Source organism: Moschus berezovskii, chromosome 5 (genome assembly GCF_049115385.1).
Source record: "Moschus berezovskii isolate FMDL1 chromosome 5, NW_MosBer_1.0, whole genome shotgun sequence".
Taxonomy (NCBI): domain Eukaryota; kingdom Metazoa; phylum Chordata; class Mammalia; order Artiodactyla; family Moschidae; genus Moschus; species Moschus berezovskii.
In genome coordinates this window covers 10,468,099-10,491,560 of record NC_142464.1, presented here as the reverse complement: position 1 = coordinate 10,491,560, position 23,462 = coordinate 10,468,099, and the positions used below count along the sequence as shown (strand labels likewise).

At 40.4% G+C, this 23,462-nt stretch overlaps 1 protein-coding gene across 7 annotated transcripts in view; it reads right to left on the bottom strand.

Moving 5' to 3' along the window:
* The window catches only part of PRDM5 (PR/SET domain 5), a 278,236-nt gene that overhangs the window by 226,573 nt on the left and 28,201 nt on the right, over positions 1-23,462 (bottom strand). For all 7 annotated transcript variants that reach the window (XM_055435296.2, XM_055435299.2, XM_055435302.2 and 4 more), the window contains exon 2: positions 15,873-15,956. In XM_055435296.2, the coding sequence (XP_055291271.1) occupies positions 15,873-15,956 (84 nt within the window). The remainder of the gene's footprint in view (positions 1-15,872; positions 15,957-23,462) is intronic.

The window sequence follows — 23,462 nt, the reverse complement described above, 5'->3', positions numbered from 1 at the left end:
AAGAGTACATCAAGGCTATATATTGTCCCTCTGCTTACTTCTATGCAGAGTTGTTGTTTAGTCACTCAGTTGTGTCTGACTCTTTGCGACCCCATGGACTGCAGCACACCAGGCTTCCCTGTCCATCACCAACTCCCAGAGCTTACTCAAACTCCTGTCCATTGAGTCGGTGATGCCATCCAACCATCAGCTTCAGCATCAGTCCTTCCAAAGAATATTCAGGACCAGTTTCCTTTAGGATGGACTGGTAGGATCTCCTTGCAGTCCAAGGGACTCTCAAGAGTTTTCTCCAACACCACAATTCAAAAGCATCAATTCTTCAGTGCTCAGCCTTCTTTATGGGTCAACTCTCACATCCATACATGAGTACTGGAAAAACCATAGCACCGATTATATGGACCTTGGTCGGTAATATAATGTCTCTGCTTTTTAATATGCTGTCTAGGTTTGTCATAGCTTTTCTTCCAATGAACAAGCGTCTTTTAATTTCATGGCTGCAGTCACCATCTGCAGTGATTCTGGAGCCCAAGAAAACAAAGTCTGTCACTGTTTCCATTGTTTCTCCATCTATTTGCCATGTGAAATATCAGGCTGGATGAATCACAAGCTAGAGTCAAGACTGCCAGGAGACATATCAGTAACCTCAGATATGCAGATGACACCACCCTAATGGCAGAAAGCAAGGAGAAACCAAAGAGCTTTCTGATGAAGGTGAAAGAAGAGAGTGAAAAAGTTGGCTTAAAACTCAACGTTCAGAAAACCAAGATCATGGCATCTGATCCAATGGCAAATAAATGGGAAAAAAATGGAAACAGTGACAGATTTTATTTTGGGGGCTCCAAAATTCACTGTGGACAGTGAATGCAGCCGCGAAATTATAAGATTTTTGCTCCCTGGAAGAAAAGTTATTATAAACCTAGACGGGATATTCAAAAGCAGTGACATCACTGTGCCAACAAAGTTCCAAATATTCAAAGCTATGGTTTTTCCAGTAGTCGTGTACGGATGTGACAGCTGGACCATAAAGAAAGTTGAGCACCAAAGAACTGATGCTTTCAAATCGTGCTGGAGAAGACTCTTGGGAGTCCCTTGGACAGCAAGGAGATCAAACCAGTCAATCCTAAAGAAAATCAACTCTGAATATTCATTGCAAGGACTGATGCTGAAGCTCTAATACCTTGGCCACCAGATGCAAAGAGCCGATCATTGAAAAAGAGCCTGATGCTGGGAAAGATTTGAGGGCAAGAGGAGTCGGGAGTGGCAGAGGATGAGAGGGTTAGATAGCATACTGACTCAATGGACATGAATGAGCCAACTCCGGGAGATAGTGAAGGACAGGGAAGCCTGGCATGTTGCAGTTCATGGGGTTGCAAAGAGTCAAACATGACTCAGCTACTGAACAATAACAATAAACCCCTCACAGTATTATTTAAAAAAACTCGAAGTAACCTAAGAAAATGGTATTTAATATTTTACTTTAAAGGCTAAGTTTTTTATATGACTTTTGCATTTATACTCATATTAAACTGTTTTATATATGATGTGAGGTTGGGTAAAATACCTTTCTTCCATAAGAAAGTTATCTTTACCTGACACTATTAATGAAAACACCATCCTTTCCCTACCATATTGTTAATGACATCTTTGTCAGAAATAATGTCTATTAAATTAGAATTCCTCTTTAATACAACTTGATGTTTAATAAGTCCTCCAGTACTTTCACTATAAGGCCCCCCCTGGGAATTCATGACCCTTTGAAATTTCACGTAAATTTCAGAATAAAATTTGACACACACAAAAACAGTAAATTGCTAGAATTTTTTAATGAGACTGTACCTTTTGAAGTCAATCATCTTGTGCTTTATGACTGGAGCATACAGTGAATTTCGAAAAGTGTTTCAGATGTATCATTTGATCAACTAGCATTGAGTATAACGATCTATATATGTTAATTAGAACATGGATGTTAACTTGATCAGATTCCCTCTCTGTCCTTTCGAGTTTTATCTTTCCACTTATTCTATCAGCATTTGAGAAAGATGTGCTTAAGTCTTCCATTTGGATTGCTTTCACATCTGAAATATACACATCACTTTTTGTAGGGACCACCTTTATTTTAGTAATGCCTTTTCCTTCAAGTACACTTTGTCAAATACCAATGAAGTTACACCTGATTTCCTATCACTTGCATTGGCATGATATACCTTTTTACATGCTTCTATTTCAGCCTTTCTGTGTCTTTACATGTAAAAGTTGCCTGTTAAAGGGACATTGGTTGGTTTGGGGATCCAATGAAGAATACTGTTTTACTGGAAGTACTTAGAACTTAATGTACATTAATTTTATATAATTATTGATTGAGTCGGATTTATAGATACAATCTTGGTATTTACTTTGTATATGACCTAGCTCTTTTGTCCTTACTTCCTGGCTTTTAATTAATAAAATTATTTTATTATCCCATTTTCCCTTTATTAACTTGTTAGTCAAAACAATCATCTATTACATTACACAATTTAGATAAATTTACCTGATAATGCTAGAAATTCAAAACTCTTTAATTCCCTTAGCTTCCCTCCTGTCTTTCAAACTGCTCTACACTTCAGTTCAGTTCAGTCACTCAGTCGTGTCCGACTCTTCGCAACCCCATGGACCACAGCACGCCAGGCTTCCATGTCTATCACCAACTCCTGGAGTTTATTCAAACTCATGTCCATTGAGTCGGTGATGCCATCCAACCATGTCATCGTATGTCATCCCCTTCTCCTGCCCTCAATCTTTCCCAGCATCACCGTCTTTTCAAATGAGTCAACTCCTTGCATCAGGTGGCCAGAGTATTGGAGTTTCAGCTTCAACATCAGTCCTTCCAAAGAATATTCAGGAAAAGGACTGATCTCCTTTAGGATGGACTGGTTGGATCTCCTTGCGGTCCAAGGGACTCGCAAGACTCTTCTCCAGCACCACAGTTCAAAAGCATCAATTCTTCAGCGATCAGCTTTCTTCACAGTCCAACTCTCACATCCATACATGACCACGGGAAAAACCATAGCCTTGACTAGACGGACCTTGGTTGGCAAAGTAATGTCTCTGCTTTTTAATATATTATCAAGGTTGGTCATAACTTTCTTTCCAAGGAGTAAGCGTCTTTTAATTTCATGGATGCAATCAGCATCTGCAGTGATTTTGGAGCCCCCCAAAATAAAGTCTGACACTGTTTCCACTGTTTCACCATCTATTTCCCATGAATGATGGGACCAGATGCCATGATCTTTGTTTTCTGAATGTTGAGCTTCAAGCCAACCTTTTCACTCTCCTCTCACTTTCATCAAGAGGCTTTTGAGTTCCTCTTCACTTTCTGCCATAAGGGTGGTGTCATCTGCATATCTGACGTTATTGATATTTCTCCTGGCAATCTTGATTCCAGCTTTTGCTTCTTCCAGCTCAGCGTTCCTCATGATGTTCTCTGCATAGAAGTTAAATAAGCAGGGTCACAATATACAACCTTGACGTACTCCTTTTCCTATTTGGAACCAGTCTGTTGTTCCATGTCCAGTTCTGACTATTGCTTCATGACCTGCATACAGGTTTCTCAAGAGGTAGGTCAGGTCATCTGGTATTCCCATCTCTTTCAGAATGTTCCACAGTTTATTGTGATCCACACAGTCAAAGGCTTTGGCATAGTCAATGAAGCAGAAATAGATATTTTTCTGGAACTCTCTTGCTTTCTCCATGATCCAGCGGATGTTGGCAATTTGATCTCTGGATCCTTTTCTAAAACCTGCTTTAACATTTGGAAGTTCACGGATCACGTATTGCTGAACCCTGGCTTGGAGAATTTTGAGCATGACTTTACTAGCATGCGAGATGAGTGCTATTGTGCGGTAGTTTGAGCATTCTTTGGCATTGCCTTTCTTTGGGATTGGAATGAAGACTGACCTTTTCCAGTCCTGTGGCTACTGCTGAGTTTTCCAAATTTGCTGGCATATTGAGTGCAGCACTTGCACAGCATCATCTTTCAGGATTTAAATTAGCTCAATTGGAATTCCATCACCTCCACTAGCTTTGTTCGTAGTGATGCTCTCTAAGGCCCACTTGACTTCACATTCCAAGATGTCTGGCTCCAGGTGAGTGATCACACCATCATGATTATCTTGGTCGTGAAGAACTTTTTTGTACAGTTCTTCTGTGTATTCTTGCCACCTCTTCTTAATATCTTCTGCTTCTGTTAGGTCCATACCATTTTGCCAAGAGAACGCACTGGTCATAGCAAACACCCTCTTCCAACAACACAAGAGAAGACTCTACACACGGACATCACCAGATGGTCAACACCGAAATCAGATTGATTATATTCTTTGCAGCCAAAGATGGAGAAGCTCTATATAGTTAGCAAAAAGAAGACTAGGAGCTGACTGTGGCTCAGATCATGAACTTCTTATTTCAAATTCAGACTGAAATTGAAGAAAGTAGGGAAAACCACTAGACCACTCAGATATGACCTACATCAAATCCCTTATGATTATACCGTGGAAGTAAGAAATAGATTTAAGGGATTAGATCTGATAGATAGAGTGCCTGATGAACTCTGGACGGAGGTTCATGACAGGGATCAAGACCATCCCCATGGAAAAGAAATGCAAAAAAGCAAAATGGCTGTCTGTGGAGGCCTTACAAATAGCTGTGAAAAGAAGAGAAGTGAAAAGCAAAGGAGGAAAGGAAAGATATAAGCATCGGAATGCAGAGTTCCAAAGAATAGCAAGGAGGGATAAGAAAGCCTTCCTTAGCAATCAATGCAAAGAAATAGAGTAAAACATCAGACTAGGAAAAACAAGAGATATCTTCAATTGCTCTTACCATTATATAAATTGTATACGTTTTCAAACTCACAAATCACTTCTATAATTGTTTGGTACCATCAATATTTATGTTTATCACCCATATATTTACCCTTTATTGATCTTCAATCTGTTCTGGATTCATTTTTCTTCTCCCAGAGGAATTACCTTTACTTTAGTCTTCCTTTTCATGCAGGTCTGCTGGCTCCTGCTGCCTGAATATGTCTTTAATTTTTTGACAGTACCAGTTATTAAACAAATCTTATTTGGAAAGTCTGAAACTTATGCTGTGAAAATACAGTCTGATACTATTATCTTTTCAAACTTGCTTCTGCCCCATTCTCTCTCTCCCCTCCTACCAACACTCAAATGCTCTAACAATTCAATCTCATTCTTTCCTCACGTAACATCATTCCATTTTATTAGATTTTTTTCACAAAGTGCAAAAACTGCATTTTGGGATTTTGCATGGTGATAATGTTAAACGCCCGTATTACAGAGTCACAGTGAAATCTCCAAGCACTTTAAAGATGTAAAAAATCTGAATTAAATAGGTCAGACAGATAAGGAGAAATATCATATGACACATTTTATATGTGGAATCTAAAAAGAAATAATACAAATAAACTTACTTGCAAAACAGAAAGAGACTCACCGACTTAGAGAATGAACTTATGGTTGCCAGGGGAAGGACAGGAGGAAGGGGCAGTTAAGGAGTTTAGGAGAGACATGTACACACTGCTGTTTTTAGAATGGATAATCAACAAGGACTTACTGTAAAGCACATGGAACTCTGCTCAATGTTACGTGGCAGCCTGGATGGGAGAGGAGTTTAGGGCAGACTGGATACATGTGAAATGTATGGCTGAGTCTATTCACTGTTCACCTGAAACTATCACAACACTGTTTACTGCCTATATCCCAGTACAAAATTAAAACTTTTAAAAAATAAAATTTAAAAAAAATAAAAATCAAGAATTTTAAGCACAAGGAGGATGAATACCCTCCAGCATTTGGCAGAACAAGAGGAGAAAATTTTCTTCTTCCTCACAGTGCATGGTGATGTGTTAATCCACATCACTACATTCACATTTTTTGAGACAAGAAGGAATAGGAATTTGAATAAAAAATAATTAGAGATGGTTCCCCATTTTATTTTGCTCAAGATAGCCTCCCACAAAATAAGTGGGCAATCATACAATAAAGAGACAAAAAAAATAAAGATACCTCATTAGGACAAGACAACTGAGTATAAAAGGGAAAAACCAGAGATGGCAGCTTGCACCAAGAGAATACAAAGTATTTAAAACTAAAAGGAAGGCTGGAATCTACTAGTATTCTGTGACTCATCTTCCTCTGCAACCTCTCTTTTTCCTCATACTGTCACCATCTTCATCTTCTCTTTCACCGCCACCCTCTTCATCATCAGTATGTTCCAAGTCTCCATCATTATGAACTTCAGCTGCTTCTAATTTATCATCAATAAATTCAATAGATTTGGCCAAACACCATTTTTGCTTAACTCTCTTAATTTGCCTCCACCTGCATCCAAACCATCAGTGAACCAAGAGAAAAAGGTCTGAGACTTCTCACGCTACCTCTTCAAGAGACTACCTCTTTCCTCTGTGTCCGACACAGAGATTCCATCAAGTCCTTTCCAGATTCCCACTTGATTTTAGTTAACACTGAACATGGGTTGTCACTCTGACTGAGATAAAATATACTGGAAAAAATATTTTAAAGCAAGGATTTTTAGCAAAGTCAAAACATGTTCAGTATATGATTTAATATCTTCCAGTTCTGTCACTTCAGTTGAGAAAATAAATCGACAACTCTTCATTCTCATCCCTACACAGGGGAGTTATGTGCACAAGGTCAACAAACATTATCCCTAAATCTGGGATTTGGGAGATCAATTATGACTTCCTTTGAAAAGACTGCAGGGTTTGCTACACTTTTGTTCTATTTGAAAATTTTCTCACTGTTGTTAGTAAAGTCTGTCTATACCAATTCAAACAATACCTGTGTATTTAAATGTTCTTATTGTTCTTTGCCTCTCTTCAGTGAATTCAGAGTAGCAAATTTTTCCTCTGGGTGGGATCTGGCAGCCGTCTCAGTTTCCACATTTGAAAAGTAAGTGAAGACAATGCTGGGGCTAATGCTGCGAGGCAATTCCAAAGCACAGTCACGAGGGAGACGATCACAACTGAAGAGGCCCAGGGAACTATACCTTCATTTTAAATATTTTTACTGGGTATAGAATTCTGGATTGCAATAATGTTCTCTTAAAAGACATATTTTGGTTGCTTTTTATCTTTTTATTTTTTTATTTGATTTTATTTTTTTATCTTTTCTGTTAAAAGAGAGCTTTCAATATTACTGTTTCTTTTTTGAAAGTAATGTCTCTTTTTTTTTCTCCTGCCTGCTTTAAGACTGTCTTGGTTTTCTATAGCCTTACCAAGATATATCTAACAAGTGTGGCTTTCTTTACAGTGGTGGTACTTGAGGCTCACAGAGCTTCAGTTCACGAGGTAATTTTTTTTGTGGGGGGGCTTCCCTGGTGGCTCATGTGGTAAAGAATCCACCTGCAATGCAGGAGGACCTGGGTTCAATCCCTGGACTGGGAAGATTCCCCGGAGGAGGACAAGGCAACCCACTCCAGTATTCTTATAACCAGGGCATCTTCCCACCCCAAGGATCGAACCCAAGTCTCCTGCATAAGTTTTGGAAAATTCTCAGCCATTATTACATCAAACTTGTGTCTTCCCCATTTTCTCCTTCTTCATGAAGTGCTAAAAGATCCTAACATTACAGACAGATTAATTCATTTTTCGTATATCTATTTTTAGTCTCTGTGCTTCATTTTCAATATTTTCTATTGACTTCTTTTACTCATCACTAATCCTATCTTTTGCTGTGTCATATTTAATACCTAATTCAAACACTGAGTTCACAATTTCAGTTTGAATATTTCTGTCTAGTCCACATGGTATTTATACCTCCCAATTTTTAGTAAAATTCTCCATCTTCTCATCTGCTTGCTTCATCTTTTCTTCCATTTGCTAGAACATACCAATTTATTTTAAGAGTCCTCATTTGCTAACTCCAATCAATATCTGAATCCTCCTAAGTCACTTTCCATTGTCCAGCCTTTCTTGTGGTTTTAGTCATACGGTCCTATCTCTTAGCATCTAGTCATTTTTATTAAATGATGGACACTACATAGTAAAAAAAAATATTAGAGGATTCAGATATTATAGGGTTCACCCCAACCTCTGCCAGACAAAGTGGAAACTGTTCACTGTAAGCTCTTAAGGCAGTGAGCTTCCTCAAACCTGGCTGCCATTATGGCAGACTTCAGCCAACCTCAGTTGATCCTATCCCTACAGCACCACCCCATGGTGCTTCCTTCCAAATGAAAGCATGATGTGCAACTGAGGGCCCCTCCACAGCAACACGAGACTTCAGAACACTGCCTCTGAGAAGTACCATACATGGTTTAACTTTATAGCGTTCCGTCATGCAGCTTCACAATTCTGCAAATGTTTGGAGGAGGTGCCAACAATGTTTCTGAGTTGCTCTGGGTCTCCAACAATGTCACTTGAACCTCACAACACTGCCCAAAGCTCTACTTGCCACCCTGTGCTCAAACACAAACCCCCTACTTGGGCTGAGGTCGAATTTTCAGCCTCTTGCCCATACCCAGAATCTGCAAAGCTGGGACCACTTCCCCAAGGCGGGAAAAAGGGGCTATAGGTTATTAATTCATCTGATCAAAGTTTTCCTCTCTGGAGCCTTAGTCACTCTAGGACTCTTCTCTTTAACAGCTCTTCGATGGCCTTACACAACTCACTTTTATCTTTAATCTGTCTTTTGTAACTGTTCTCAGCAGTAATAACAGTGTGTTGAAGTTCTCATCTGAGGTAAGTTTTCTTGCCATATTTTATTTTCTTTATATCCACATCACTACCTTTCTTTGTATTCCTCAAAGGTGTTTTATGTCTCTATTTCCCTGCTGAAACATAAACCCAAGAAAACAAAAGCTTTACTGGATCCTCAGCGCGAAATCACACTAAAGACTGCCTGACCCTGGTATCACTCTTTGTACTGTGTCTCACTTATCATGCCTATTTCTGCTTTGGAGAGAATTTCTAACCTCGTCATTTCTCAGTATGAGAGAGAGAGAGAGAGAGTGTGTGTGTCAGTATGAGAAAAAGAGAAAGACTAAGAGAGAGAGAGAGTGTGTGTGTGTCAGTATGAGAAAAAGAGAAAGACTAAGAGACAGAGAGAGAGTGTGTGTGTCAGTATGAGAAAAAGAGAAAGACTAAGAGAGAGAGAGAGTGTGTGTGTGTCAGTATGAGAAAAAGAGAAAGACTAAGAGACAGAGAGAGAGTGTGTGTGTCAGTATGAGAAAAAGAGAAAGACTAAGAGAGAGAGAGAGAGAGGGAGAGAGAGAGTGTGTGTGTGTGTGTGTGTCCTCAGCAAACATTCCCTCACTTTTTCCTCCATGAGACAGAAATTATATACTTTGAGCTTCTCTCCTTCATGATTCCTTCTCTGCAGCTGATTGTTAAGACACTGACAGTTCCTCCTTCCCATGCCCAGCTCCCTACTGTGCAGTAAGCACACCTACCATCAGGCTCGGGATATGCCTTTCACCACAGGCTGCACACTTGTCTCTCTCCCATGCTCTCTGATGTACTGCAAACTGAACCTGTGAGTCAGGCCACAATTCTCCATGAGAGGACTGATGGCTATATACATTCAGAATCTAAACTACAGACCCAACTCTTGCCACAAAGGCCAAGATTTAAGAAGCAGAGTATCAAGTGTCCACTTTGTACACTTCTGGTCCACAGGGCAAGATTCAAGAAGCAGAGTATAAAGTCTCCATTCAAACTGAGGATCCCAGTCATATTCACCAATTCAACTTTTTAGAGCCAAGAACTTAAGAGAGTTATTATATGCTCATGTAATATATACCACATATACACCTCATTAGTAAGGTGGGTATTTTAGTCTTCACCTGGCTCCTATCTGCTCTTTGTTAGAACCACAGAGGGTTATTAATTAGTAAGCATCACTAGTGTGTAAGTGAAGTGGAGAATGGAGGTTGAGAAGGAAGTTTCCAAGAACAATCTATATTTATTTGGCCAATTACAAAAGGGGCCCCAGTTCACCTAGTATGTGCATTTTGAAATAATAGTTTACTATAACTGTAGGATATTAACAATTTGTACAAATACATCTGCAAATCTTGTCATCTTATAATTCTGATAGCTACAATTTTGAAAACATTTACTCAAAGGTAAAAAATCGTTTCTGCTGACTAAAATAAATAAAGTTATGATAATTTGATATTCTGCATTTTGTAATATGCAGCTGTCTAGTAAACTGTAATGACTAATTGCCGTGGTAATTCCACTAGCCTTAAGATTCCCTGGAAGAGGGCATGGCAACCCACTCCTGTATTCTTGCCTGGAGAATCCCCATGGACAGAGGAGCCCGGTGGGCTGTAGTCCATGGAGTCACAAAGAGTAGGACACAACTGATCCACTTTCACTTTTAGATGTAAAAAAATACAGCTTTCCTCATTAATCTTCAAGGGAACAGATTCAGAAAGTAAACAACAGTAAAACTGTTTAAACACCTTTAAGTCAGGCTCATGCAGGTGAAGCAGGCTATTCTTACTATACTCGTGGTATCCCACCATGAGTTACCTCTGGAACTCTTACAAGACTGCAGCTCCTTTAGGTTAAGAGCATGACAATTTAAGCAGCGAAGTTCAAACAGTGTTATGGTTTTTTTCCTATTGTTTTTGTATTGAGATAGATATTTTTCTACTAAGTTATAGATGATACAATAGCAAAAAAAATCAATCTAAGTAAAAGAAATTTGATTTTTTTTTTTAATAAAAACATCACCCAGGACTGGTATATTTCACTGGAGTCTCCGGTTGCTATCTGGTTCTTTGGGATTCTGCATGTGAGTTCTTAGCTGGCTAACTGCAAGAACTGTCTGCCCACAGAGGGACCATCCAGGAGTACTGAACCCGGGGTATGGCATGCTGGCTCAACCTGGCTCAGGTCACACCACTGAACACCCTACCTCAATAGAAGTGTTCAAAGACTGAGCATAAAACAAACCCATCTCAGGCAGGAGAGAGAGGAATGGGGTTGAGAACTCTGTGATCTCAGAATAGATGGAAAGTTTGGGAATAAATGACTCAACTGGAAACATCAGAACAAGGCCAAGTTCTGAGAACTTCCCAGGCCATATTCCACACACACAAAAAAAAATCCCTTGCAGACAATGCAAGAGGATGCTCTGGGGAAAGAAGGGAAGATGCCCTGCCAACAGAGCAGAGCCATTTGGAGGCTTTTAGAAGACACTGGATTCATCGACAGCCACTGTGGAACACCTGAATAAGACTGAGCAGGCAGCAATGAAATGCACAGTCTGTGCTGTAATCTACAGGTGGTTTACCTTTAGTCACTATGTAGTGTCTGATTGTTCTGCAACCCCATGGACTGTGGCCCACCATGCTCCTTCTGTCCATGGGTTTTCCCAGACAAGAATACTGGTGTGGGTGGCCATTTCCTTCTCCAGGGGATCTTCCTGACCCAGAAATCGAACCCACATCTCCTGTGGATTCTTTACCACTGAGCCACTAGGGAAGCCCACACAATATAAAGGTACCAAAACTTAAAGATAAGCATTAGAATAAGAGACAGTGCCTGGAGAAAAGGTATTCGAGCTGTAGTTTGAAATACTGAAGAAAATATTACAAAAAGAGAAGATCCTGGAGATTTAAAAACAAAGATTGTTGAGAGTTTTAGCAACATTACTTCAATGGATTTTGGTCTTAGACCAAGTCTGAGCATGCAGAGAACAGAAGAAAATGTATCTCAGACTCCAAACCACCTGGGAAAAAGTATGCAGAAAGACTTCCACTTAAGAAAGGAACAGAACACAATACAGACAACTGCACACATTCCACCAAACTAACGATGAGAAGCATTTACAAGGAGCACTGGTTTCCAACTTCAAGCTCTGTAATTGGCCTAAGGCTTCAGAAATCCAGAATTCCTTTGCTAATGCAGTTAATTTCAAAAGAAAACCCTGAGGTATCAAGGAGACTTAAGGACAGAGGAGACAGTCTCTTCAGACCCCAATCTGAAATCCTGGGGGCCAACACAAAGGGAGGCTGAGGTGCCAGTGAATGCCCTGAGCAGTGGGCATCGGTTAGCACCAAGCTGCCCCTCAGCAGGCAGAGGGGAGGCTGCAGCAGACAAAGTCAATGCTCCTCACTGAAACCTTCAGGCCCCTCTACACCTGGCCCACACTAACAGGGACTCATGCACACCAGTAAGCACAATCCTCACCGGTACCTCCAAGATTTCTGGTGTGAAATGCCACCTAGGGGCTCTTGGCCTTGTCCACCGTAACTGCTGGCACCATAACCAAAACATAAACTGACAAAGAGTTATCATGCCATGTGCTCTCTCGCATGGCGTCATTTTGCAGACACCACACCACTACCTGGCTCATGCTCCATAACCACAGCATCGGTAGCCACTGGCTTGAGAAGGACCGCACATCTGAGAGCTGCAAGTGGTTCACTCTAGAGCTACTGGGTGTATCTAGTCACTAAGTTGTGTCTGACTCTTTTGTGACCTCGGAGACTGAAGTCTGCCAGGCTCCTCTGTCCATGGGATTTCCCACGTAAGAATACTGGAGGGGGTCACCATTCCCTTTTCCAGGGAATCTTCCCAACCCATGGATTGAACCCGCACCTCCTGCATTGGCAGGCGTATTCTTTACCACTGTTAGAAATGACTCAAGTAACTGGTCCCAATTTACCCGCCAGAGGAGGGAAGGCTCACTATCTCCCTTTGAGAGGGTTCAAAGGGCTCCAAGACTGCAGGAGAACCAGTCATCCTCCTCTCTCTTTATACCCTCTGAATCCCGGCAGCTCCAAAACTAAAATAGCAAAAATGGACTTGAAGAATACATCTCAAGGCTGGGAAGCCACTCTCTCCATTAACACAATAAGGAACAGAACTCAAGTTGCTGCTGCTGCTGCTGCTAAGTCACTTCAGTCGTGTCCGACTCTGTGTGACCCCATAGACGGAAGCCCACCAGGCTCCCCCGTCCCTGGGATTCTCCAGGCAAGAACACTGGAGTGGGTTGCCATTTCCTTCTCCAGTGTGTGAAAGTGAAAAGTGAAAGTGAAGTCGCTCAGTCATGTCCTACCCCTAGCGACCCCACGGACTGCAGCCTACCAGGCTCCTCCATCCATGGGATTTTCTAGGCAAGAGTACTGGAGTGGCTTGCCATTGCCTTCTCCGGAACTAAAGCTAGCAAGCACCAAACCTTTGCTGTAGTTCAGATGGTGTGCTGATTGTTTTCCAAATGCTCCCCCCAAAAGCTATAACACTGAGAGAGTCCTCTGCCCTGCCCAGCAGCGCAAGAGCACAGCGCAGAGCCCAGCAACAAGCCACCCTCAAGACCAGACTCTGAAGGAAGGCTTCCGGGAGGGATAGGCAAGGGAACCCTGGATTAAAGGAATCCAAGCTCTTAGGTGAGAAGAGAGGGCTTGTGGGGGACAGGGAGACTCTTCACCAGTACCCTTCTGAACTGGGTCACAAGGACAAATATTGTTTAATCAAAACAGGCATAAAATAAAAAGTAAAAGAAAACAGAGAATAGCAATCATTACATGAGTATAACACTACCTGAACATAGAATGGTTTTATAATCAATAGCTCTTTGGGCAGAAAAGTGAGAGAACTGGGTATATTACCGAAATGTAAAAACAAACAATAAAGATATCATAGAACCACAGGAATACCTAATGCAGAGATGGTCTACTGTAGCACTGGCAGCCTCCTTAAGTTTCCCACATGGAAGACTTCTTTTTCAAAATAAAAATGATAATCATCATCTGCTTAGCATTACCAGCTGTGCAAGATATTAATCCGACCACTACATTAAAACCTTTAGAGACAATATACCAATTATCAAGTCATTAATGACTTCTTTAATAATTGATGTTTTTATCATTTATGGCTTATTGAAGTTATTTTGTCACATAAATGTTTGATTTTTGAAAATTTGTATGGTAAAAAAAATTAACTGCTAAGAAAGTTAAGACCTTATAGAAAAGCAGAAACCCAGTGAAGGCACTCAGTCATGTCTGTCTCCGTGCGACCCCCTGGACTGTAGCCCCCCAGGCTCCTCCATCCATGGGATTTACCAGGCAAGAGCACTGGAGTGAGGTGCCATTGCCTTCTCCAGGGGACCTTCCCAACGCAGGGGTCAAACCCAGGTCTCCCACATTACAGGCAGACACTTTACCATCTGAGCCACCAGGGAAGCCCAGAAAAACAGTTAAGGGCATTAGAAATATTTTTAGGTTTAGAAACATAAACAATTAAAACAGTATATTAAATTAAGGTAAACCTGTAACATTTTCCACTTGAAGACTATATTATGAAATGTCCATTTTCCATCACCTGCACTTCAGAAATCTTTCAAGAATCTCCTTCTCAAGCAACCCCACTCCCTACATCCAACAGTTTCAGCAATACAGTGATGCTTAAAAATCTATTTTGCTTGCAGATAGTACAGTTTTATGTGTCAATTTGGCCAGATGGCAGTACCCAGTTATTTAATCAAATCGTAACCCAGGTTTCACTGAAGGTGTTTTACAGATGTGGCTAACATCTACAGTCGGCTGACTTTAAATAAAGGAGATTACTGTCAACACTGTGTGTGGCCTTTGACCAAACCAAAGGACTTAACTGAAAAAACTGAGGTATGCTCGAGAAGTTCTTCCTCAAGACTGGAGGATTAACTCCTTTCTGAGTTTCCAGCCTAAAGGTTCCAACGTGCCACCCCAACAATCATGTGAGCCAATTCCTTGGGGAAACACACACCACCCCCTCCTCGACACACCTGTCTGTTTCTCTGGTGATCCTGACAGATAAGTGCACATTCAGAGAGACATCGCATAGTTCTCTGGTCCAGCACTGTATCCCTTCTCTCAGCCCCATCCACACATACCTCAGCTCCCACCCTCCTCATGGAACCCACCAAATAAAATTCTTGGGACTGAGTTTCCTTTTCCAGCTTTTTGTTGAACAATATCCACACCTCTGTTTTTCTATTTCCACCCCCTAGGCCCTTCTTTTTCTAAAGATTAGAAAAGAACAGTAATGAAAGTAAGTGGCATAAGCTAGGATGAAAATTCTCCAAATATATACATAATATACACATATGTGTACTTGCATATATAAATTCCTGCATTACAGAGACTTTAGATTGCAAAAGATTATCTACAGTGTCATAGCTCTTTAAATATATGTTTTTAAAAGTAAGGTACATTTTAAGCTGGGATTTTTGTTCCAATATAAAGCTCCGAAATGTTTCTGTGCAATTAGAACTGAAATTGGGAAATAAAAGTTAAACAAAAAATATAATTTCATTTTCAGAAATCAAATTCTAAATCCATAAAAATAATATGCTTATTTTGAAATCCAAACATCCTTATTCATGGATGACTTATTTTTAACGATAAAGTACAGTGACTTTCCTGGTGGTCCAGTAGCTAAGACTCCAGGCTCCCAATGCAGGGGGCCCAGGTTCAATCCCTAGTCAGGGAAGTAGATCCCATGTGCCACAACTAAGAGTTCACATGCAGCAACTAAAAAAAATCCCGAGTGCCACAGCAAAGATTGAAGATCTCACATGCTGCAAATGAGAGCTGGCTAAGTCAGACAATAAATCAATTAATTAAATATTTTAATAATGAAGTATATAAACTGATTCAGAATTATAGATTAATTATCTAGTTATATATTTCAACAATTTGTTTTAAATGCTAAACTCTCAAGGTACTCAGGTTCCTTAAAACTAAATCATTCAATGCTTAAACAGTCAACTATTATCAATATCTATTAACAACTTTATAAATGAATTAAACAGTACAAAGAGAAACATATTTTAAATATTTAAATATAATCACATCCTCACCTCCCACATCAACCTGTAATCCATATTTTCATCCAAATCTTCAGGCATTCTCTTCTCTCCAGCAAATGGTCCAAACTTTTCACCCTGAGCGGTAATGATTATATTGAAAATGAATTAGTACAATAATCAATAATCAAGATATAAAAATAAACTATTATTTCTCTTCTGGAAAAAATTTTTCTCTAAATCTTCCTGCCCAATGATTGAAACACATTTAAAATATTAAATAATTTACCCAACAGAAAATATTTACATATCTAAAATCCAACTTAATCTATTTTTATCCAAACAGCCTGAAACCACAAAACAGGAGCCAACATAAAAGGGTTAAATTGCTCAACATTTACATTCTGACAAGACTCTCAACATCATACTTTAATGTTTCAAACCTCTGCAGCCATGAGAAGCAGAGTCTTGCTTGACTTGAGAGACAAGCCTACCAGGCAGAAAATCGCCTGATTTCCATAAAAATCATAAAGTCATCCCAATTATGAACAGAAAAGAAATAAGCTTGCCACTTTCAAAGGAAGACAGTTCATAAAGTTTAAATTCTCCTGCCAATCCTTCAATCAACCAAGGAGGCACTCTATGAACCTGGGCTTCTCCAAGCATGAGCTTTGAATCACCATCAAAAGATTCATTCACCAGGGTCGCTTGTTTCAAATTCAGAATCCTGAGCTTATTAAAATCAGAATCTCTGGTAGTGGGAAGCTGTGTACGGACAAATTCCCAGGTAAGAACTGCTGGCGAAACCAGAAGTGGCCCCCACAGGGAGGGATCTGTGAGGCAGGGTAGATGGTGAGGAAAACTGTTTTCACAACTGAGGCAATCAAGCAGGGGCTGGAGGGACTGGGCGTGGGGTCACGCTTGTCCAGCCAAGCATGCCACAGACATGGTACAGAGAAGACACGGGATCCCGCATGTCCTTGTGAGCCGCCCCCAAACCTTCTGTGACTATCCTACAGTAGAACCCTTCCCTCCATAAGGGCATGGCGGAACTTCTCATGAACACTGTTAAGGGGGGAAAAGAACACCAAAATAGTGTTTCAAGGAATATAAATGACTTAATGAACAACAGAAAACCCAACTCCTGGCAATAGTTAAGTGTTAAAGCTTAAAGAAAATACAACTAGCTAACACAGTTCCCTGGGGGCTCAGTGGTGAAGAATCTGCCTGACAATGCAGGAGGCGGGAGTTCGATCCCTGGGTCAGGAAGATCCCCTAGAGAAGGGAATGGCAACCTACGCCAGTATTCTTGGCTGGAGAATCTCTCGGTCAGAGGAGCCTGGTGGGTTACAGTGCACGAGGTCCCAAAGAGTCAGACAGGACTTAGCAACTAAACAGTAACAACAACCCAGGCCCTCACTTGACAGATAAAGGAAAGAGGTTCTGAGAAATCACAAGTAACAGCAGAGTCTGGAAGATCTATTGCTGAATGTTAACTAGGACGCAGAAATGCTAGGAGGCAGAAAATGCTAGAAAGACTCCTGAAATCTAAACTATAATCCTAAATAAACCAAAAACAAGTACACCAACAGGCAGATTGCTATTTGGCTATTTCAGCCAACCTTGAAGACAGAAACCAAGTATTAAGGTGTGTTTTGGGCAATAAATTTGAGGAATTGGTATTAATGCATATATAGTTCAACTTTTCACTCCACTTCATCATATATTTAGCTTTCATCAACTTCTGCAGAAGAAAACAACCTGAGGACACACTTGCCAAAGAGATGTACCTATGCCAGTCAGTTCCTCTCCATAGCGCAAATGCAAAGGAAACAGAAAATTGTATCGAGCAATTAAGCAGTGTTAAAACACCTGAAAAGAGACAGAAACCCAAGTAAATGACTGGGATTAGGGAAAAAACACCTGCTTAGATGCAGACTAAGATTATTAAAGTTCTTAAGCTTTGAAACCTTAAGAATCATGAAAGTGAGTTTAAAGTTTTGCTACTAATAGTGAGCAATCACTTTGTCATAAAATCAAACTACCAAACTATAATAAATACAGGTTTCAAATTTTTTACTCAAGTCAACAAATACATTCTGCATCTCATTCTAATATATTCACATACACACAGCTGACTCTTAACACAGTTTGAATTGTGTGGGTCCACTTAAACATGGATCTTTTAATCACATCATCCTGGTTGGTTGAATTCACAGGTGTGGAAGAACCACAGATGTGGAGTGCCAACTATATATTTGTGACATTGTACAGGAGACAGGGATCAAGACCATACCCATGGGAAAGAAATGCAAAAAAGCAAAATGGCTGTTTGGGGAAATCTTACAAATAGATGTGAAAAGAAGAGAAGCGAAAAGCAAAGGAGAAAAGGAAAGATATAAGCATCTGAATGCAGAGTTCCAAAAAAATAGCAAGGAGAGATAAGAAAGCCTTCCCCAGCAATCAATGCAAAGAAATAGAGGAAAACAACAGACTAGGAAAGACTAGAGATCTCTTCAAGAAAATTAGAGATACCAAGGGAACATTTCACGCAAAGATGGGCTAGATAAAGGAAAGAAATGGTATGGACCTACCAGAGCAGAAGATATTAAGAAGAGGTGGCAAGAACACACAGAAGAACTGTACAAAAAAGATCTTCACGACCAAGATAATCACAATGGTGTGATCACTGACCTAGAGCCAGACATCTTGGAATGTGAAGTCAAGTGGGCTTTAGAAAGCATCACTATGAGCAAAGCTAGTGGAGGTGATGGAATTCCAGTTGAGCTATTTCAAATCCTGAAATATGATGCTATGCAAGTACTGCACTCAATATGCCAGCAAATTTGGAAAACTAGCAGTGGCCACAGGACTGGAAAAGGTCTGTTTCATTCCAATCCCAAAGAAAGGCAATGCCAAAGAATGCTCAAACTACCGCACAATTGCACTCATCTCACACGCTAGTAAAGTAATGCTCAAAATTCTCCCAGCCAGGCTTCAGCAATATGTGAACCGTGAACTTCCAGATGTTCAAGTAGGTTTCAGAAAAGGCAGAAGAACCAGAGATCAAATTGCCAACATCCGCTGGATTATGGAGAAAGCAAGAGTGTTCCAGAAAAACAACTATTTCTGCTTTACTGACTATGCCAAAGCCTCTGATTGTGTGGATCACAATAAACTGTGGAAAATTCTTCAAGAGATGGGAATACTAGACCACCTGACCTGCCTCTTGAGAAACCTGTATGCAGGTCAGGAAGCAACAGTTAGAACTGGACATGGAACAACAGACTGGTTCCAAATAGGTAAAGGAGTACGTCAAGGTTGTATATTGTCACCCTGCTTATTTAACTTCTATGCAGAGTACATCATGAGGAACGCTGGGCTGGAAGAAGCAGAAGCTGGAATCAAGATTGCCGGGAGAAATACCAATAACCTCAGATATGCAGATGACACCACCCTTATGGCAGAAAGTGAGGAGGAACTAAAAAGCCTCTTGATGAGTGTTAATGAGGAGAGTGAAAAAGTTGGCTTAAAGCTCAACATTCAGAAAACTAAGATTATGGCATCTGGTCCCATCACTTCATGGAAAATAGATGGTGAAACAGTGGAAACAGTGTCAGACTTTATTTTTTGGGCTCCAAAATCACTGCGGATGCTGACTGCAGCCATGAAATTAAAAGACGCTTACTCCTTGGAAGGAAAGTTATGACCAACCTAGACAACATATTAAAAAGCAGAGACATTACTCTGCCAACAAAGGTCCGTCTAGTCAAGGCTATGGTTTTTCCAGTGGTCACGTATGGATGTGAGAGTTGGACTGTGAAGAAAGATGATTGCCAAAGAATTGATGCTTTTGAACTGTGGTGCTGGAGAAGACTCTTGAGAGTCCCTTGGACTGCAAGGAGATCCAACCAGTCCGTTCTAAAGGAGATCAGTCCTGGGTGTTCGTTGGAGGGACTGATGCTAAAGCTGAAACTCCAATACTTTGGCCACCTCATGCGAAGAGTTGACTCACTGGAAAAGACTCTGATGCTGGGAGGGATTGGGGGCAGGAGGAGAAGGGGACGACAGAGAATGAGATGGCTGGATGGCATCACCAACTCCATGGACATGAGTTTGAGTGAACTCCGGGTGATGGTGATGGACAGGGAGGCCTGGCATGCTGTGATTCATGGGGTCTCAAAGAGTCGGACACGACTGAGCGACTGAACTGAACTATACTTTATGTGTGGAACAACTCCCACGTTGTTCAATGGTCAACTGTACACAGAAACACACACTTTAAAAACTAAAATGCAAACTTTTTGAAATAACACTGAAATAACAATGTATTTCATATCTTCTACTCGATACTACTTCACTTTTGAAAAAACACTAGTTTTGACAGAAGTGAATGATCTAATTAATTTTACAACGCACCAATGGGCTGCAATTCAATTTGAAATACACTGACATAAAATTCAGATAGAGGAGATAAATTTATATTTAGCTCTCTAGATTTGGTAAAATTGCCTTCAAAGCACACTAGTGAGTATACTGGGATGATGTGATCAAATAAACTTGAGTGCTTGTGGCTGCAAGATTATAAAATATCAGTAGCTAACTCTTAGCTATCCATATAGCTAAGAAGCACTGAAGACAATTAAAACAATTTGTATTCAGTTTTTGACGAAATTTTTATTCTCATTGGAGCCACTCTTAGCCTTCCCCTAAGAATCCCAGCACCTGCTATCCAGCCCCATCCTCTCTTCGTTCACTGTCATTTCTACCACACAAGCAGCACTTTCTCATAATCATAATTTTAATGTATACACAGCTTTATTCACTAACCATTTTCTATAATACTTCTAACCTAAGAGTAAGCCTCTCCTACCTCAGCAGGCTTCAAACTTGCTTGGCTAATGTACAACGGAAGGAAGATTTAGGGCAAGCACTCCACATACATGTAACTTTTTTCTTTTGTTTGAACTGTATGAAATTGCTAATATTTGATCATTTTTGATATATGAAAATTTCATAGGATTCATCATAATATAAATTATATATGCATGTGTGTTTTCAGTTGCTCTTTGTAACCCCGTGGACCATAGCCACCAGACTCCTCTCTCCCTGGGATTTCCCAGGCAATACTGGAGTGGGTTGCCATTCCCTTCTTTAGGGGATCTTTCTGACCAGGTGCATGAGCCTATTCAACACCTAACATGAGGTTCATAATTAATGACTAGAAGGAAAGCAACATTTCAAACTATCTCCTTGAAAATTTCAAAAATTTCTAGCTGACTTCTTGTCATCATTGGTTTTACTTTGTGATTTAGCTGTTGAAGATCTCATACTAGCAGCAAAAAAAACAACTATCAACTCTACCATTTTCTTGCTGTTCGTGTGTCTGATTATTACTACCTTCAACCAGTGACTATATTCAAGACATCTTCCTAGAATTCCTTGCTTCCAACTATCTGAAGAATCACTAACCCAAATGCTTACAAGATGAGGCAGGAAAGCAGCACAACATCAGACAAAAATGTATACAGAATAGAGCAGGGAATGGCCAGGAGGGGAGCTGGAGAGACATGCACATTTAAAAAGCTTTTCAACTCCAGCTGAATATTTTAGTGAAACCAACAATTTAAATTTGTATACGAAATCACTAGTATTTTATATATATATATAGGCAATGAATCTCCAGTTTCCAAAATTCTGTGATGATCAAATAAAATGTGACTGTAAGACAAACTCAACGTGCAAACACCAAATCATCCAAGTCAAACTCACTTCTCAGACTAGCTCAATGCTGAGACTACAACAGTGCTTCTTTGCTCTTTCTAAACAATGCAGATATATATCCATTCAACTTGGGACCCACCAGACTAGACAATAACTTTTAGTAAAAAAAAATGTATGACTGAAAACATGTGGGCCATTTTCTATCATTTTGACTAATTTTTTTGCAAGAATATGAAAGTAAGCTTTACTGCAGAAAGCTTTACTCAGTGAGGAAAGCACTGAGGATTCCAAAGATCTGGATCCTAACCCCTACTCTGCCACTAATTATCTATGACACAATAGAGTGTAACAAACTTCTGAGCTTCAGTTTCCTCAGCCATAAAACTTGGAGATCTAGATTTGCTGATTTCTAAGATTCCTTGTTGTTTAATCGCTCAGTTATTTCTGACTCTTTGTGACCCCACGGACTGTAATCTGCCAGGCTCCTCTGTCCGTGGCATTTTCCAGGCAAGAATACTGGAGTGGGTCATCATTTCCTTCTCCAGAGGATCTTCCCGACCCAGGGATCAAACCCGTGTCTCCTGCACTGGCAGGCAGATCCTTTACAACTAAAGCACCTGGGAAGTCAAAGATATGGATTAGCTGATTTCTAAGATTCCTTTCAGCTTTCAAGTCCTAGTGTCCATTGGCCAAATTTAGAACAATTTGAGAATCAAAGAGAACAAGAGTGTAATTGAAACATTAACAAATTCTTAAGTCCATAGCGATTGCCAGAAAGAGAAAAAAAAGAATTTTTGAAACACCTCATTTGCCATAGTAGCCTATAAAAAATAAGAAAGAGAAAGAACTAAGCATTTTCTCCTCAACAATAATGCTACTGCAGGATAACCAGACGGCAGTAGACAACGAAGGAAAGCTCTTCTTTACAGAGGAATCTAATTTATAAAAGGAGGAGGAACATTCAAGTGAAGTCCCCACTTTGAAATCCCTAATAATGTAACTGATGCAGGCAAAGATTATCAAATGAACGCTAACACCATTAGGTAAAAGCATGACAGTAAAATAGGTATTCACACAGTATGAACCTACAGATTATCAGTTACATCTTTACAATGGAAAACCTGCATCAACGCAGTGTTGGTATTATTAAGAGAGAGACTATATTAGATGCCAGCTGCTAACACACAGTATGAAGTAAATCATTCCAGCCCTTCATTCCCCTGTCACGGGGACCTGGGACAGGAGTGTTTACTAAAGTCTCCAGGAACCTCCAGAGGGCACGCGAACGTGCGCAGACCACTTCCCCCTGTCCTGTCTCGCACCAGGCACCTGGGGAGACCCTCCTAACTAGCAGGGAGCATGGGTGAAACACGTAAGAGGGAGCGGGAGATGCCGCCTAAGGTCCTTCCTGTCTCCCCTGCCGAGACTGCACTGTTTCCAGTACCTTAAGAAGGATCCCGAGGGCAAAGAAGTGCTTAATATATGGCAGTGTGGTGGTGTTTTTTTAAAAGTACATATTTAACTCTCAGCTTAGAAGAAATACATAAGACAAAGAAACAAATAGGGCTCCCGGGCGGCACAGCAGTAAAGAATCACCTGCAGTGCAGGAGACGTGGGTTCAATCCCTGGGTCAGGAAGAACCCCTGGAGAAGGAAATGGCAACCCACTCCAGTATTCTTGCCTAGAGAATCCCATGGACAGAGGAGCCTGTCTCCTGGACAGTCCATGGGATAGCAGAAGTGTCGACATGACTTAGCAACTGAACAGCATCACCAACAGAGAAACACATTAAATAATGTGCCTTGGGAAAACAATCACATAAATCCAGATAGCGATATACAACACAAACAAAGAGCCTGCTCTCTTCAGAGAGTAATTGGGTTTTTTTTGCTTTGTTTTGTTTTTAAAGGAATGGGAAGA